Source organism: Carcharhinus amblyrhynchos, unplaced genomic scaffold, assembly GCF_965287045.1.
Source record: "Carcharhinus amblyrhynchos unplaced genomic scaffold, sCarAmb.v2.hapA scaffold_665, whole genome shotgun sequence".
NCBI lineage: Eukaryota > Metazoa > Chordata > Chondrichthyes > Carcharhiniformes > Carcharhinidae > Carcharhinus > Carcharhinus amblyrhynchos.
This window is the reverse complement of record NW_027650405.1, coordinates 42861-62076: the sequence shown is the minus strand read 5'-3', so window position 1 is coordinate 62076 and position 19216 is coordinate 42861. Positions and strand designations below refer to the sequence as shown.

The following is a 19216-nucleotide window of genomic DNA, read 5'->3' as shown; positions in this document are numbered from 1 at the left end:
GGATTGCAATTCTCCGGGAAGGTTCCCCTGTTTTGAAAGGAATGGCTGGGATTGGGGACTCACTGCAACTTGGTCGGACTCAGTGAAAAATCTGTTAACCGGCCAGAGAGGAATGGACCAGAACATTCACTGGGGTGGGTTAGTGCACTGGTTAACTGGTTAGTGTACTGGTTAATGCACTAGTTAACTGGTTAGTGTGCTGGAGAATGGATTAGTGTACCAGTTAATTAGTTTGTGTACTAGTTAACTGGTTAATGCATTGGTGAATATGTTAGTGCACTGGTTAACTGGTTAGTACTGGTTAACTGGTTAGTGCATTGATTAATTGGTTAGAAATGTTTCTAAGGGTTCTGCCATTTACAATATGATTCACACTTAAAGTTGATCCTCCAATATGTACCACCTCACATTTGTTCAGATTAAACTCCATCTGCCATCTCTCCGCCCAAGTTTCCAATCTATCTGTATCCTGTTGGATCCTCCGACAATCCCCGGCACTCTCAGCAACTCCGGTGCAAGGCAGTGGGACAAACAGGAAAAAACAAACACTGGGGCGAGAGGAGGTGTAAATGGTAACAGCAGAACCATCACCAACACCCGGTTCACACGGGGAAGAATCACCAGTGAGATCCCAGCAATAAATAAAAAGAAATGGAAATAGAAAAACTACAGCACAAACAGGTTCTTCGGCCCACAAGCTGCCCCGATGATATCCCTACCTACTAGGCTTATCTATAACCGTCAATCCTACTAAGTCCCATGTACTCATCCAGAAATCTCTTAAAAGACCCTGTGGAACTGTACCGACAGGAGGCTGGGGGGCTGGGGGGTGGGGGGGTGGAGGCTGGGGGGGGGGGTGGAGGCTGGGGGGGTCAGTGGAAACTTTCAGGGTTCAGGTTGTTATTGAATCCGAGGGAGTTACAACAAAACTGTGACATGTAAATTAGCCACAATCCAATAGAAATACTGATACAAACTCCAGGAGCTAAATATCCTCCTCCTGTTCTGAGAGCGAATAACTTCAAACCATTGAAAACATATCCAGATGATGGATCATCGGGGGGAACAGGAATGGGAGCAGCCAGAGGGAACTGAGCACTGAATGGAGAGGCCCGGAGCTCAGGGGGGAGGGGCCGGAGCTCAGGGGGGAGGGGCCGGAGCTCAGCGGGGAGGGGCCGGAGCTTGCCCTGTTGTTCAATGGCCTCCTGCTTTGTGAATGGCTGTGTTATCAATGCCTGGCATTACCTTCTCCTTGCTGGGTTACTGTGTCCCTCGGGGGGACGGGAGAGTGTCGGTGGAACAGTCTCTGATGATACACAGTTGTTGGATGGGTTGCCTGCTGGGAGTGTGGGCTGCTTTGAGACTTTGCAGGTTCCTGGATAATGCCGGGCGATCCTTGTCCAATGGAGCCTGTGTTACTGACCAGGGCGCTGGGCCGAATGTGAGCGCTCTCGCCATACGGAACTCTGTCCAAGCATCTGGGAGCAGCGGGCATCACATCCAGCAGGTGTCCGGGGGGTAAGGTTTCAGCAGGAGCGCTGGACAGCGAGCGGACAGCGTGCTTGTTCACTGTTAACCGAGATGAGCGACTCTCACACTTCACCGGTGTTCCCTGAGGGAAAAAACAAATAATTTACTCAAAAATTAGACTCTGTCAATGGAACAAAAGATTAACAGAAGATTTTAACTCCAGGCTGACACAGTGGGTTAACACTGCTGTCTCACAGCGCCAGGGACCCGGGTTCGATTCCCGGGGGCACGGTGACACAGTGGGTTAGCACTGCTGTCTCACAGCGCCAGGGACCCGGGTTCGATTCCCGGGGGCACGGTGACACAGTGGGTTAGCACTGCTGTCTCACAGCGCCAGGGACCCGGGTTCGATTCCCCGGGGGCACGGTGACACAGTGGGTTAGCACTGCTGTCTCACAGCGCCAGGGACCCGGGTTCGATTCCCGGGGGCACGGTGACACAGTGGGTTAACACTGCTGTCTCACAGCGCCAGGGACCCGGGTTCGATTCCCGGGGGCACGGTGACACAGTGAGTTAGCACTGCTGTCTCACAGCGCCAGGGACCCGGGTTCGATTCCCGGGGGCACGGTGACACAGTGGGTTAACACTGCTGTCTCACAGCGCCAGGGACCCGGGTTTGATTCCCGGGGGCACGGTGACACAGTGGGTTAGCACTGCTGTCTCACAGCGCCAGGGACCCGGGTTCGATTCCCGGGGGGCACGGTGACACAGTGGGTTAGCACTGCTGTCTCACAGCGCCAGGGACCCGGGTTCGATTCCCCGGGGGCACGGTGACACAGTGGGTTAACACTGCTGTCTCACAGCGCCAGGGACCCGGATTTAAATCCCGGCTTGGGTCACTGTCTGTGTGGAGTCTGCACGTTCTCCCCGTGTCTCTGTGGGTTTCCTCCGGGTGCTCCGGTTTCCTCCCACAGTCCGAATGACGTGCTGGTTAGGGTATATCGGCCGTGCTAAATTCTCCCTCCGTGTATCTGAACAGGTGCCAGAGTGTGGCGACGAGAGGATTTTCACAGTAACTTCATTGCAGTGTTAAAGTAAGCCTATTTGTGACTAATAAATAAACTTTAAACTTTAGACTGAAAGATTGGTGGTGAATTGGAAATGAGAGGGCCAACTCTGGAACAGTAACAAAAGAGCAAAAGTTTTCATGCTGAGATTTCTTACAAGAGAATGTCTCACTGTTTGGGGGTTTGGGTTGACTGGGGACGGGAGTTGGTTGTGTATATTATAGAAACTTTATTTTTTGATGGGTTGTGGGTGGTATTGGTAAGGCCAACATTATTCTCATTCTTAATTATGCTTGAACTGAGTGATTTGCCAACCAGTATGTTTGTATTAAGAATTGGAATAATTTAAGTTGATTTACTAGTGTCATAAGTAGTCTTAGATTAACACAGCAATGAAGTTACTGTGAAAATCCTCTCGTCGCCAGAGTCTGGTGCCTGTTCGGGTACACAGAGGGAGAATTTAGCATGGCCAATACACCCAAACCCAGCATGTCTTTCAGACTGTGGGAGGAAACCGGAGCAGCCAGAGGAAACCCACGCAGACATGGGGAGAATGTGCAAACTCCACACAGACAGTGACCCAAGCCAGGAATCGAACCCGGGTCCCTGGCACTGTGAGGCAGTAGCGCTAACCCACTGTGTCACCGTGCCCCCGGGAATCGAACCCGGGTCCCTGGTGCTGTGAGACAGCAGCGTTAACCCACTGTGTCACCGTGCCCCCGGGAATCGAACCCGGGTCCCTGGCGCTGTGAGACAGCAGTGTTAACCCACTGTGTCACCGTGTCCCCGGGAATTGAACCTGGGTCCCTGGCGCTGTGAGACAGCAGTGCTAACCCACTGTGTCACCGTGCCCCTAAGAATGGAACCCGGGTCCCTGGCGCTGTGAGACAGCAGTGTTAACCCACTGTGTCACCGTGTCCCCGGGAATCGAACCCGGGTCCCTGGCGCTGTGAGGCAGCAGTGCTAACCCACTGTGTCACCGTGCCCCCGGGAATCGAACCCGGGTACTTGGCGCTGTGAGACAGCAGTGTTAACCCACTGTGTCACCGTGCCCCCCCGGGAATCGAACCCGGGTCCCTGGCGCTGTGAGACAGCAGCGCTAACCCACTGTGTCACCGTGCCCCCGGGAATCGAACCCAGGTCCCTGGCGCTGTGAGACAGCAGTGCTAACCCACTGTGTCACCGTGCCCCCCGGGAATCGAACCCGGGTCCCTGGCGCTGTGAGACAGCAGTGCTAACCCACTGTGTCACCGTGCCCCCGGGAATCGAACCCGGGTCCCTGGCGCTGTGAGACAGCAGTGCTAACCCACTGTGTCACCGTGCCCCTGGGAATGGAACCCGGGTCCCTGGCGCTGTGAGACAGCAGTGCTAACCCACTGTGTCACCGTGCCCCCCGGGAATCGAACCCGGGTCCCTGGTGCTGTGAGACAGCAGCGCTAACCCACTGTGTCACCATGCCCCTGGGAATCGAACCCGGGTCCCTGGCGCTGTGAGACAGCAGCGCTAACCCACTGTGTCACCGTGCCCCCCGGGAATCGAACCCGGGTCCCTGGCGCTGTGAGACAGCAGTGTTAACCCACTGTGTCACCGTGTCACCGGGAATCGAACCCGGGTCCCTGGCGCTGTGAGACAGCAGTGCTAACCCACTGTGTCACCGTGCCCCCCGGGAATCGAACCCGGGTCCCTGGCGCTGTGAGACAGCAGCGCTAACCCACTGTGTCACCGTGCCCCCCGGGAATCGAACCCGGGTCCCTGGCGCTGTGAGACAGCAGTGTTAACCCACTGTGTCACCGTGCCCCCAGGGGAATCGAACCCGGGTCCCTGGCGCTGTGAGACAGCAGTGTTAACCCACTGTGTCACCGTGTCCCCGGGAATCGAACCCGGGTCCCTGGCGCTGTGAGACAGCAGTGCTAACCCACTGTGTCACCGTGCTGCCGGGGAATCGAACCCGGGTCCCTGGCGCTGTGAGACAGCAGTGCTAACCCACTGTGTCACCGTGCCCCTGGGAATAACAAAGAACAACACAGCACGGGAAACAGGCCCTTCGGCCCAACGAGCCCGCGCCGCCGTCCCATTGTCTCAGTGACCTATTCATGATTTTAGTCTACGCCTAATGTACGAGGATCAGGGAGGTCCAATATAGGGACAATTTGTTACCCAATCAATCAGCCTAAAAGCACATCTTTGGGATGTGGGAGGAAACCGGAATGGAACCCGGGTCCCTGGCGCTGTGAGACAGCAGTGTTAACCCACTGTGTCACCATGCCCCCGGGAATCGAACCTGGGTCCCTGGCGCTGTGAGACAGCAGTGTTAACCCACTGTGTCACCGTGCCCCCGGGAATCGAACCCGGGTCCCTGGCGCTGTGAGGCAGCAGCGCTAACCCACTGTGTCACCGTGCCCCCGGGAATCGAACCCGGGACCCTGGCGCTGTGAGGCAGCAGTGTTAACCCACTGTGTCACCGTGCCCCCGGGAATCGAACCCAGGTCCCTGGCGCTGTGAGGCAGCAGTGTTAACCCACTGTGTCACCGTGCCCCCCGGAATCGAACCCGGGTCCCTGGCGCTGTGAGACAGCAGTGCTAACCCACTGTGTCACCGTGTCCCCGGGAATTGAACCCGGGTCCCTGGCGCTGTGAGACAGCAGTGTTAACCCACTGTGTCACCGTGTCCCCGGGAATCGAACCCGGGTCCCTGGCGCTGTGAGGCAGCAGTGCTAACCCACTGTGTCACCGTGCCCCCGGGTATCGAACCCGGGTCCCTGGCGCTGTGAGACAGCAGTGTTAACCCACTGTGTCACTGTGTAAGGGTTGAACATGTTGCCATTTGTACTGGAATTCCATGTTTGAATCCATCCAATCATGTTCTCTCCCTTAGCACAATATCAGAACAGGTAACATTCACACCTCACAATACCAGGCAGTGATCTGCTGCAACAAGAGAGGATCTAACCATCATCCCTTGGCACCATCACTGAATCCCCCCACTGACAACATCCTGGGGGGTACCATCACTGAATCCCCCCACTGACAACATCCTGGGGGTTACCATCACTGAATCCCCCCACTATCAACATCCTGGGGGTTACCATCACTGAATCCCCCCACTATCAACATCCTGGGGGTTACCATCACTGAATCACCCCACTATCAACATCCTGGGGGTTACCATTGAGCAGAAACTGAACTAGACCCAACCATATAAATACTGTGGCTGCGAAAGCAGGTCAGAGGCTGGGAATCCTGTGGTGAGTAACTCACCTCCTCACTGCACAAAGCCTGTCCACCATCTCCAAGGCACAGCTTAGGAGTGGGATGGAATAGCCTTCACTGGCCTGGGTGGGTGCAGCTCCAACAACACTCAATAAGCTTGACAACATCCAGGATAAAGCAGCCCCGCTTGATTGCTGCTTGTCCACAAACACTCACTCCCTCCACCACCATGCACCACACACTGCTCCAGATGTGGTCCAACCCAATGCCTTTACAATGGAAGCAAGATGTCACTATCCTGTACTCAAATCCTCGTGTGATAAAGGCCATTAGCTTCCTAATAGCTTGCTGTACCTGCATGTCAGCTTTCAATGACTTACTGATGAGGGCACCCAGGTTTCTTTGGACATCAATACTTAATAATCTCTACCATTTAAGGAATGCTCTGCACATCTGTTCCTCTACCATCCATTACATCCTGCCACGTTATATTCCATCTGCCATGTTCTTGTCCCTCATTGGTGGGATTTTCCGGCTGCACTCGCCTCGAAACCAGAAAATCCCAGCTGAGGTCAACAGACCTTTCCATGGTTCACCTCTCACCTGCTCTGATTCCAACCCCTCCTGCAGGCTGCTTTACATTTTCCTCACAACTCACATTCCTGTCCGGCTTTGCATCATCCGTGAACTTGGAAATATTACACCCAGTTCCCAATATCCAAATCATTGCCATAGATTGGAACCAGCTGGGATACTGTGGGAGTGTACTCGCCACATCCTGCCAATGCAAGAAGAACCCATTTATTCCTACTCTATTTTTTGTTAGTCGATCCTCAATCCAGTACAATATGCTGCCTCCTAGCTGTTATATTGCAGCATTCCAGGCATCGTCCAGAGAATTCCATGAGAACATAAGAACTAGGAGCAGTAGTCCGCCATCTGCCCCCTCAAGCCTGCTCCGCTATTCAATAAGATCATGGCTGATCTTTGTGTGGACTCAGCTCCACTTACCCGCCCGCTCACCATAACCCTTAATTCCTTTACTCTTCAAAAATTTATCTATCCTTGCCTTAAAAACATTCAATGAAGGAGCCTCAACTGGGCAGGGAATTCCACAGATTCACAACCCTTTGTGTGAAGAAGTTCCTCCTCAACTCAGTCCTAAATCTGCTTCCCCTTATTTTGAGGCTATGTCCCCTAGTTCTAGTTTCATCCACCAATGGAAACAACTTCCCTGCTTCTATCTTATCTATTCCCTTCATAATCTTATATGTTTCTATAAGATCTCCCCTCATTCTTCTGAATTCCAATGAGTATATCCCCAGTCTACTCAGTCTCTCCTCATAATCCAACCCTCTCAACTCCAGAATCAACCGAGTGAATCTCCTCTGCACCCCCTCCAGTGCCAGTATATCCTTTCTCACGTTAGGAGACTATAACTGTACACAGTACTCCAGGTGTGGCCTCACCAGAACCTTATACTGGCTTTGTTTGGAACAAAAGGTATTTATTGAAAGAAACTTGACACAGGAGCTGTGGCTCAAGGCTGCCCTGTAGCAGAGCTCCAATCCGCAAATGCTCACTACGTGGCTTCCAGATGATTCTACCCGAGAGACAACTTCACCCTGGAGATGTGGTCACTTACTCTCAACGTCCCATTGGGTACTCCCACACTGAACCACGTATCCTTATCTACTAATTAACCCCCTGTGGGAGACATTATCAAAAAACCTTCTGAAAATCCAAAAATGCTATCGACCTTCCGGGAATAATTTTATTTGCAACATCTTCAAAAAATTTTAACAAGTTTGCCAAATATGATTTGCCATCTATAAATCCATGCTGACTCTGTCCAATCAGATCATCATTGTCCAAGTGTTTATTTATCACATCCTTTATAATAGTTTCCAGCACTTTTCCCGAGCACAGATGGAAGGCTAACAGACCTTCCCTGATTTCTCTCTCCCTCCCTCACTTGTTAAACGTTGAGATGAGTGCTGACTGAGGGCAGCAATGGATGAGTTACGGGCGAGAGAAATAGAATCTGGTGAACTGGTGCAGCAACAATAATCTCTCCCTCGATAGCAACAAAACAAAGGAGATTGTCATTGACTTCAGGAAGTCGAAAGGAGAACATGCCCCTGTCTACATCAATAGAAGCAAAAGTAGAAAGGGTCGGGAGCTTTGGGTTTTTAGGTGTCCAGATCACCAACAACCTGCCCTGGTCCCCCCCATGCTGACACTATAGTTAAGAAAGCCCCACCAACGCCTCTACTTTCTCAGGAAGATAAGGAAATTTGGCATGTCCGCTACGACTCTCATTAACTTTTACAGATGCACCATAGAAAGCATTCTTTCTGGTTGTATCACAGCTTGGTCTGGGCTCCTGCTCTGCCCGTGACCATAAGGAACTACAAAAGATTGTGAATATAGCCCAATCCATCACACAAACCAGCCTCCCATCCACTGACTCTGTCTACACTTCCCACTGCCTCGGCAAAGCAGCCAGCATAATTAAGGACACCCCGGACATTCCCTCTTCCACCTTCTTCCATCAGGAAAAAGTCTGAGGTCACTTACCGACCGACTCAAGAACAGCTTCTTCCCTGCTGCTGTCAGACTTTTGAATGGACCTACCTCGCATTAAGTTAATCTTTCTCTACACCCTCGCTGTGACTGTAACACTACATTCTGCACTCCCGTTTCCTTCTCTATGAATGGTATGCTTTGTCTGTATAGTGCACAAGAGACAATACTTTTCACTGTATGTTAGTACACGTGACAATAATAAATCAGATCCAATCAAAAGGAAACTTGTTCAATCTGTTTGGAAAGAAAATCCACTCCAGCATAAAGAGAGCCAGCCTTCATCCTGTAGCTGATGTGAGAGTCAGTGTGAGTGTTCCAGCGAACACAGCTCTCTGGGTGCTGAAAACTAAACTCACTAACAGGACAATAAACAGAAACTCTCCCTACCTGTGAGATGGAACCATCAATACCGGATTTGGCAGTTTCCAGAGTTCTGTGGGATTCATGCCGAGGGATTTCATGGATTGAACGTCCGGCTTCTTTGACAGTTGGGATCAAGCTGTCCTGACTGCGTGCCTTCAATCCCTCACGCATTCCCCGTGGTGGAGAGCTCTCCCTCTTAATCTGTTTAGCTTCCCTCCTGAGACAGTCATCATGGCCCTCAGCATGCGATCGGGGTAAGCCTGTGAGCAGTTTCAAATAAAGCCAATCAAACACCGGAATAACGCAGCGTCAACACCGGAATAACGCAGCATTAACACTGGAATAATGTGATTAGGCAAGAATTAGGGAGTGTAAGATGGGAACAGAAACTGTCAGGTATGGACACAAACAAAAAGTGGAGCTTGTTCAAGGAACAAATACTGCATGTCCTTGATAGGTATGTTCCTGTCAGGCAGGGAGGAAATGGTCGAGTGAGGGAACCATGGTTCACAAAGGAGGTTGAATGTCTTGTCAAGGGGAAAAAGGAAGTGTATGTAAGGATGAGAAAACAAGGTTCGGTTGGGTCGCTTGAAGGTTACAAGGTAGCAAGGAATGAGTTAAATAAAGGGCTTAGGAGAGCTAGGAGGGGGCATGCAAATTCCTTGGTGGGTCAGATAAAGGAAAACCCCAAGGCTTTTTACACTTATGTGAGAAATAAAAGAATGACCAGGATGAGATTAGGGCCAGTCAAGGATAGTAGAGGGAACTTATGCATGGAGTCAGAAGAGATAAGTGAGGCGTTGAATGAATACTTTTCTTCAGTGTTCAGTAAAGAGAGGGGCCATGTTTTTGAGGATGGGAGTGTGTTACAGGCTGATAGGATGGAGGAGGTAGATGTTCTGAGGGAAGATGTATGAGCAATTTAAAAAAAACCTGAGGGTCAATAAGTCCCCTGGGCTAGATGGGATACATCCTAGGATACTTTGGGAGGCAAGGGATGAGATTGCGGAGCCTTTAGCTTTGATCTTTGGGTTTCACAGTCCACGGGGATTGTGCCAGAGGGCTGGAGAGTGGCGAATGTTGTTCCTCTGTTCAAGAAGGGATATAGGAATGACCCTGGTAATTATAGGCCAGTTAGTCTTACTTCGGTGGTCAGTAAGTTAATGGAAAGGGTCTTGAGAGATAGGATTTATGACCATTTAAAAAGATGCAGCTAAATCCAGGATGGTCAGCACGGTTTCGTGAGGGTTAAGTCCTGCCTCACAAATTTAATTGAATTCTTTGAGGAGGTAACTAACTGTGTAGACGAAGATAGAGCAGTTGATGTCGTATACATGGATTTTAGTAAGGCGTTTGATAAGGTTCCCCATGCTAGGCTCATGAAGAAAGTAAGGAGGTGTGGGATAGAAGGAAATTTGGCCAATTGGATAAGTAACTGGCCGTTAGTAACTGGCCAGAGGGTGGTGAGGGATTGGAATGCCCTGCCTGCTGCGGTTGTAAATGCGCCTAGTTTGGGGGCGTTTAAGAGATCTATGGATAGGTTTATGGACGAAAAGGGATTGGTTTAGATTAGTGGGTCAGTGTTTTTTTTTTAAAAACTGGTCGGCGCAACATCGTGGGCCGAAGGGCCTGTTCTGCGCTGTAATGTTCTATGTTCTATGTATCATAGAAGACAGAGGGTGGTGATGGAAGGAAAATTTTCAGACTGGAGGCCAGTTACCAGCGTATTGAGACCATACTGAGAGAGGATATATCTGAGGGTTCGGCCATTGAGTCTATATGGGTAGAACTGAGAAATAAGAAGGGGGAAATTACTTTGGTAGGGTTGTACTATAGGCCCCCAAATAGGCGGTGGGAAATTGAGGAGCAAATATGTAAGGAGATTACAGATAGCTCCAAGGAAAATAGGGTGGTAATAGTCAGAGATTTTAACTTTCCCAACATTGACTGGGACAGCCATAGTATTAGAACATAGAACATAGAACATTACAGCGCAGAACAGGCCCTTCGGCCCACGATGTTGCGCCGACCAGTTATAAAAACAATGACCCACTAGCCTATACCAATCCCTTTTCGTCCATAAACCTATCCAGAGATCTCTTAAACGCCCCCAAACTAGACGCATTTACAACTGCAGCAGGCAGGGCATTCCAATCCTTCACCACCCGCTGGGTAAAGAACCTACCCCTGACATCCGTCCTGTAGCTACCCCCCCTTAATTTAAAGCCATGCCCCCTCGTGCTAGCTTTCTCCATCCGAGGAAAAAGGCTATCACTATCCACCCTATCTAAACCTCTAATCATCTTATATGTTTCAATAAGATCCCCTCTTAGCCGCCTTCTTTCCAACGAAAACAACCCTAAATCCCTCAGTCTCTCCTCATAGGACCTCCCCACCATACCAGGCACCATCCTAGTAAACCTCCTCTGCACCCTCTCCAACGCCTCCACATCCTTCTTGTAATGCGGGGACCAGAACTGCACACAGTACTCCAAGTGCGGCCGCACTAGAGTAGTGTACAGTTGCAACATTACACTGCGACTCCTAAATTCAATCCCCCTACCAATAAACGCCAAGACACCATACGCCTTCTTAACAACCTTATCTACTTGATTCCCAACTTTCAGGGATCTATGTACACACACACCTAGATCCCTCTGTTCATCCACACTATTCAAAGTCCTCCCATTAGCCCTATACTCGACACATCTGTTGCTCCTACCAAAGTGAATTACCTCACACTTCTCCGCATTAAATTCCATCCGCCACCTCTCGGCCCAGCTCTGCAACCTATCTAAGTCTCCCTGCAGACTATGACACCCTTCCTCACAATCTACCACACCTCCAATTTTGGTGTCATCAGCAAATTTACTAATCCACCCAACTATACCCTCATCCAGATCATTAATAAAAATTACAAACAACAGTGGCCCCAAAACAGATCCCTGAGGCACACCACTCGTAACTGTACTCCATGATGAATATTTACCATCCACCACCACCCTCTGTCTCCTATCTGATAGCCAATTCCTGATCCAACTTCCTAGATTACCCACAATCCCATACATCTGCATTTTCTGCAGAAGCCTACCATGGTGAACCTTATCGAACGCCTTACTAAAATCCATGTATACCACGTCAACTGCCTTACCCCCATCCACCTCTTTGGTCACCTTCTCAAAAAACTCAATTAGGTTAGTAAGGCACGACCTACCCGCTACAAAACCATGTTGACTATTTCTAATCAATTCATTACACTCCAAATAACTATAAATCCTATCCCTAATAATTTTTTCTAAAACCTTGCCCACAACAGAAGTAAGACTCACCGGTCTATAATTCCCGGCAAAGTCTCTGTTCCCCTTCTTAAACAATGGGACAACATTCGCTATCCTCCAATCCTCCGGGACTACACCAGAGACCAATGACGACCTGAAGATCTGAGCCAGAGGCTCTGCAATCACCTCTCTAGCCTCCCAGAGAATCCTAGGGTAGATCCCATCCGGACCAGGGGACTTATCTATTTTCAGCCCCTCAAGAATTTCCAGCACATCCTCTTTATCAACCGTAATACTGTCTATTTTACACCCCTGCAACCCAATGTCCTCCTCAGCTATATTCATGTCCCCCTGCGTGAACACCGAAGAGAAATATTGGTTCAATACTTCTCCAATCTCCTCCGGTTCCACACACAACTTCCCCCTGCTGTCTGTAACTGGCCCTAATCTTGCCCTGACCAACCTTCTGTTCTTGACATACCTATAGAACGCCTTCGGATTCTCCTTAATCCTATCAGCCAAAGTCTTCTCATGTCCTCTTTTAGCCCTTCTCAACTCACTCTTCAACTCCCTCCTAGCCAATCTAAAGCTTTCTAGTGCACTATCTGAGCCCTCCAATCTCATCCTAACATAAGCCTCCTTTTTCTTTTTAACCATCGACTCAACTCTTTTAGTGCACCACGGTTCCCTAGATCTACCAAATCCACCATGCCTGACAGGGACATACCTATCAAGGACTCGCAGTAGCTGCTCCTTGAAAAAACTCCACATTTCTGACGTTCCCAGTCCCTGTAATCCCCTAATCCAATCCATGCTTCCTAATTCACTCCTGATAGCCTCATAATCGCCCTTACCCCAGCTAAAATTGCTGACCCGAGGTTCATGCCTATCTCTTCCCATCACTAAGGTGAACGTAACCGAATTGTGGTCACTATCACCAAAATGCACACCAACTTCCAAGTCTAGCACCTGGTCTGGCTCATTTCCCAGCACCAAATCCAATATAGCCTCACCTCTAGTTGGCCTGTCTACATACTGAGACAAAAAACCTTCCTGCACGCTTTGTACAAACACTGACCCCTCTAGCGAGCTAGAACTATAGCAACTCCAATCAATATTCGTAAAGTTAAAGTCCCCCATAACAATTACCCTATTACTTTCACTCCTAACCAGGATTGTCTCCGCAATCCTTTCCTCAACCTCTCTAGAACTTTTAGGAGGTCTATAAAAGACTCCCAACAGGGTGACCTCTCCTCTCCTATTTCTAATCTCCGCCCATACTACCTCAACTGACAAGTCCTCATCAAACTTTCTCTCCGACACTGTGATACAGTCCTTGACTAGCAATGCTACCCCACCCCCCCTTCTACCTTCTTCTCTACTCCGACTAAAGCATTTGTACCCCGGAACCTGCAACATCCATTCCTGACCCTGCTCTATCCAAGTCTCAGAAATGGCCACAACATCAAAGTCCCAGGTACTGATCCACGCTGCAAGTTCATCCACTTTATTGCGAATACTCCTCGCATTAAAGTACACGCATTTCAAACCCTGCTCCGCCCCACCCCCACTATGCCGTGCCTTGCATTCCCCAACTATGCCCCCCTCACTTTCACCCCCTTTCCTCACTATCCCTCCCCCCCTCCGAATCAGTTTAAACCTTCCTGCATCGCTTTTGCAAATTTACCCCCCAGGATATTGATTCCCCTCTGGTTCAGGTGTAGACCATCCCTCTTATAGAGGTCCCACCTTCCCCAGAATGAGCCCCAATTGCTCAAGTACCTGAACCCCTCCCTCCTGCACCATCCCCTCAGCCACGAGTTCAAACTTTCCCTCTCCCTATTCCTCTCTAAACTATCCCGTGGCACAGGCAAGAGTCCAGATATAACTACTCTTTCTGACTTCGCCTTGAGTTTCCACCCCAACTCCATAAATCTTTGCTTAATATCCCCTTCCCTTAATCTCCCTATGTCATGTGTCCCCACATGAACTATAACTTGGGGTTGATCTCCCTCTCCCCTAAGAGTCCTGAATACTCTGTCCGATACATCCTGGACCCCAGCCCCTGGTAGGCAACACACCAGCCCAGAGTCCCTACCCTTACCTCCAACTCTCCTATCCGTCCCCATAACTGTGGAGTCCCCAATCACGAGGCCCAATCTCTTACCCCTAACCACCTGAGGCTTGCCAATAGGCTCACCCCCAGAGACCTGCTCCCTTTGGCTATCCCCAGTTGATTTCTCCTCAACTGTAGCCTCCAGGACCGAAAACCTATTTTGGAGGGGAACAGCCCCAGGGGATTGTCCCCCCAACTGCTTTTTGCCCCTCTTCCTGGCAGTGACCCAAGACTTATTCCTAGGAGTGACTATCTCCTTATAACTCCTTTCTATGTCCTGCTCCACTTCCCGAATTATACGGAGCTCCTCTAATTCCCCTTCCAGCTCCTTTACACGCTTAGATGGAGAGAAATTTGTTGAGTATATTCGGGAGGAATTTCTCATTCAGTATGTGGATGGCCTGAACAGAGAGGGGGCAAAACTTGGTCTCCTCTTGGAAAATAAGGAAGGGCAGGTGATAGAAGTGTGAGTGAGGGATCACTTTGGGACCAGTGACCATAATTCTATTGGTTTTAAGATAATTATGGAGAATGATAGGTCTGGCCCAAAAGTTAAAATTCTAAACTGGGGCAAGGCCAATTTTGATAGTATCAGGCAGGAACTTTCAAAAGTGTATTAACCAGGGTTCAGGGTAAATACATTCCTCTTAGAGTGAAGGGCAAAGCTGGCAGAAGTCGGGAACCCTGGATAACTCGGGATATTGAGGCCCTGGTCAAGAAGAAGAAAGAGGAACATGACATGCATAGGCAGCTGGGATCAAATGAACCTCTTGAAGAGTATAGGGAGTGTAGAAGTAGAGTTAAGAGAGAAATCAGGAGGGCAAAAAGGGGACACAAGATTGTTTTGTCAGATAAGGCAAAGGAGAATCCAAAGAGCTTCTACAAATACATAAAGGGCAAAAGAGTAACAGGGGAGAGAGTAGGGCCTCTTAAAGATCCACAAGAGATGGGTGAGATCCTAAATGAATATTTCTCATCAGTATTTACTGTTGAGAAAAGCATGGATGTTAGGAAACTTGGGGAAATAAATAGTGATGTCCTGAAGAGTGTACATATTACAGAGAAGGAGGTGCTGGAAGTCTTAAAGTGCATCAAGGTAGATAAATCCCTGGGACCTGATGAAGTGTATCCCAGGACACTGTGGGAGGCTAGGGAGGAAATTGCCGGTCCCCTAGTCGGGATATTTGAATCATCGATAATCACAGGTGAGGTGCCTGAAGATTGGAGAGTGGCAAATGTTGTGCCTTTGTTTAAAAAGGGCTGCAGGGAAAAGCCTGGGAACTACAGGCCAGTGAACCTCACATCTGTGGTGAGTAAATTAGATCATAGAACCCTACAGTGCAGAAAGAGGCCCTTCAGCCCATCAAGTCTGCACCGAACACAATCCCACCCGGGCCCCACCCCCATATCCCTACATATTACCCACTACACCCTCTAACCCACACATCCTTGTTGGAAGGTATTTTGAGAGACAGGATCTGCAGGCATTTAGAGACACAAGGACTGATTACATAGAGCATAGAACACTACAGCATAAACAGGCCCTTCAGCCCACAAATTGCGCCGATTATATCCATACCTACCAAGCCATAGAAATATCTGTAACTCCCAATCCCACTAGATCCCATATACTCATCCAGAAGTCTTTTAAAAGACCCCAGCGAGTTCGCCTCCACCACCACCGACGGCAGCCAATTCCATTCACTCACCACCCTCTGAGTGAAAAACTTACCCCTAACATCTCCTCTGTACTTGCTCCCCAGCACCTTAAACCTGTGTCCTCTCGTAGCGACCATTTCAGCCCTGGGAAATAGCCTCCGAGAATCCACCCTATCTATTCCTCTCAACGTTTTATAAACCTCTATCAGGTCACCTCTCAACCTTCGTCTCTCCAGGGAGAAGAGACCGAGCTCCCTCAACCTATCTTCATAAGACATGCCTCCCAATCCAGGCAACATCCTTGTAAATCTCCTCTGCACCCTCTCAATAGCTTCCACATCCTTCCTGTAGTGAGGCGACCAGAACTGCGCACAGTACTCCAAGTGGGGTCTGACAAGGGTCTTATAAAGTTGCAGCATTACCTTCCGACTCCTAAACTCAATCCCTCAATTAATGAAGGCCAGTACACCATACGCCTTCTTGACCACATCCTCCACCTGCAAGGCCGATTTAAGAGTCCTGTGGACCCGGACCCCAAGATCCTTCTGCTCCTCAAGGATTAGGGACAGTCAGCATGGCTTTGTGAATGTAAAATCATGTCTCACTAATTTGATTGAGTTTTTTGAAGGTATAACCAAGAAGGTAGATGAGGGCAGTGCAGTTGATGTTGTCTACATGGACTTCAGCAAGGCCTTTGACAAGGTACCGCATGGTAGGTTGTTGCATAAAGTTAAATCTCACGGGATCCAGGGTGAGGTATCTAAATGGATACAAAATTGGCTTCTTGATAGAATGTGGCGATGCTGGCATTAGGATTGGGGTAAACACAGTAAAAAGTTTCACAACATCAGGTTAAAGTTCAACACGTTTATTTGTAGCAAATGCCAGTAGCCTTTGGAACTGGCTGTTCCTTCGTCAGGTTGGTGGGAGTTCTGATCACATCATACACCTGGTGGATGGTATTCTCACGTGTGATGATGGTATCCATGTCGATGATCCGGCATGTCTTGCAGAGGTTGCTGTGGCAGGGTTGTGGTCACTGTTCTCCTGAAGGCTGGGTAGTTTGCTGCGGACAATGGTCTGTTTGAGGTTGTGCGGTTGTTTGAAGGCAAAAAGTGGGGGTGTGGGGATGGCCCTGGCGAGATGTTCGTCTTCATCAATGATATGTTGAAGACTCCGGAGAAGATGTCGTAGCTTCTCCGCTCCGGGGAAGTACTGGACGACGAAGGGTACTCTGTCCACCACGTCCCGTGTTTGTCTTCTGAGGAGGTCGGTGCGGTTTTTCGCTGTGGTGCATCGGAACTGTCGATCGATGAGTCGAGCGCCATATCCTGTTCTTATGAGGGCATCTTTCAGCATCTGGAGGTGTCTGTTGCGATCCTCCTCATCTGAGCAAATCCTGTGTATATGGAGGGCTTGTCCATAGGGAATGGCTTCTTTAACATGTTTAGGGTGGATGAATGGGATGGATAGGATAGAGGTGGAGAGACTCTTCCCGCTCAAAAAAGACAGTAGGACTAGGGGGCACAGCCTCAAGATAAAGGGGGGCGGTTTAGAACGGAGTTGAGGAGGAACTTCTTCACTCAAAGGGTGGTGAATCTCTGGAATTCTCTGCCCGTTGAAGTGGTGGAGGCTACCTCGCTAAATATTTTTAAGACGCGGGTTGATGGGTTTTTGATAAGAGAGGGGATTAAGGGTTATGGGGAGAGGGCGGGAAAGTGGAACTGAGCAGCGACAGATCAGCCATGATCTTATTGAATGGCGGGGCAGGCTCGAAGGGCTAGATGGCCTACTCCTGCTCCTATTTCTTATGTTCTTATGTTCTAAGCTGGAGAAATGGAGCATTGTGAGATTGTCTGTGGGCTTGCGGTACAGTGAAGTGCTGAGGTGACCGTCCTTAATGGAGATGCGTGTGTTCAAGAATGCAACTGATTCTGGAGAATAGTCCATGGTGAGTCTGATGATGGGATGGAACTTGTTGATATCATCCACCAGGTACGCGGTACATACTCCTGCAACTCGGCCAATGTTGTCTACCTGATACGCTGCAGGAAAGGATGTCCCGAGGCATGGTACACTGGGGAGACCATGCAGACTCTACAACAACGGATGAATGAACATCGCTCGACAATCACCAGGCAAGTCTGTTCCCTCCCTGTTGGCGAACACTTCAGCGGTCACGGGCATTCGGCCTCTGATCTTCGGGTAAGCGTTCTCCAAGGTGGCCTTCACGACAGCTCAGAGTCGCTGAGCAGAGACTGATAGCCAAGTTCCGCACTCATGAGGACGGCCTCAACCAGGATCTTGGGTTCATGTCTGTAACTATCTGTAACCCCCCACAACTCACCCGGACTTGCAAAATCTCACTAACTGTCCTGTCTGGAAACAATACACATCTCTTTAACCTGTGCTTAACGCTCTCTCCACTCACATTGTCTGTACCTTTCAGAATTGATTAGCTGTAGAGACTCACATTCCAATCATTATTCTGTAAATTGAGTTTGTGTCTTTGTGCCCTGTTTGTGGTCAGAACTCCCACCCACCTGACGAAGGGACAGCCTGTTCCGAAAGCTCGTTGTGTTTACTACAAATAAACCTGTTGGAATTTAACCTGGTGTTGTGAGACTTCTTACTGTTCTTGACAGAAGCCAGAGGGTGGTTGTAGAGAGTTGTTTTTCAAACTGGAGGCCTGTGACCAGTGGTGTGCCTCAGGGATCAGTGTTGGGCCCACTGTTATTTGTCATTTATATTAATGATTTGGATGAGAATATAGGACGAATGGTTAGTAAGTTTGCAGATGACATCAAAATTGGTGGCATAGTGGACAGTGAAGAAAGTTATCTCCAATTGTAACAGGATCTTGATCAATTGGGCCAGTGGGCTGACGAATGGCAGATGGAGTTTAATTTAGACAAATGTGAGGTGATGTATTTTGGTCGATTGAACCAGGGCAGGACTTACTCAGTTAATGGTAGGGCACTGGGGAGAGTTACAGAACAAAGAGATCTAGGGGTACACGTTCATAGCTCCTTGAAAGTGGAGTCACAGGTGGACAGAGTGGTGAAGAAGGCATTCAGCATGCTTGGTTTCATCGGTCAGAACATTGAATACAGGAGTTGGGACGTCTTGTTGAAGTTGTACAAGACATTGGTAAGGCCACACTTGGAATACTGTGTGCAATTCTGGTCACCCTATTATAGAAAGGATATTATTAAACTAGAAAGAGTGCAGAAAAGATTTACTAGGATGCTACTGGGACTTGATGGATTGAGTTATAAGGAGAGGCTGAATTGACTAGGACTCTTTTCTCTGGAGTGTAGGAGGCTGAGGGATGACTATAGTCTATAAAATAATGAGAGGCACAGATCAGCTAGATAGTCAATATCTTTTCCCAAAGGGAGGGGAGTCTAAAACTAGATGGCAGCGGTTTAAGGTGAGAGGGGAGAGATACAAAAGAGTCCAGAG

The 19216-nt window shown here is 49.2% G+C and overlaps 1 protein-coding gene across 1 annotated transcript in view; it reads right to left on the bottom strand.

The window, feature by feature from the left end:
- The window catches only part of LOC145339773 (nuclear receptor corepressor 2-like), a gene marked incomplete at both ends in the record, with an annotated part of 85181 nt that overhangs the window by 27224 nt on the left and 38741 nt on the right, over nt 1-19216 (bottom strand). Inside the window, 2 exon segments of the mRNA XM_080184301.1 lie at nt 1246-1612; nt 8723-8958. Of these exon segments, the coding sequence (XP_080040427.1) occupies nt 1246-1612; nt 8723-8958 (603 nt within the window).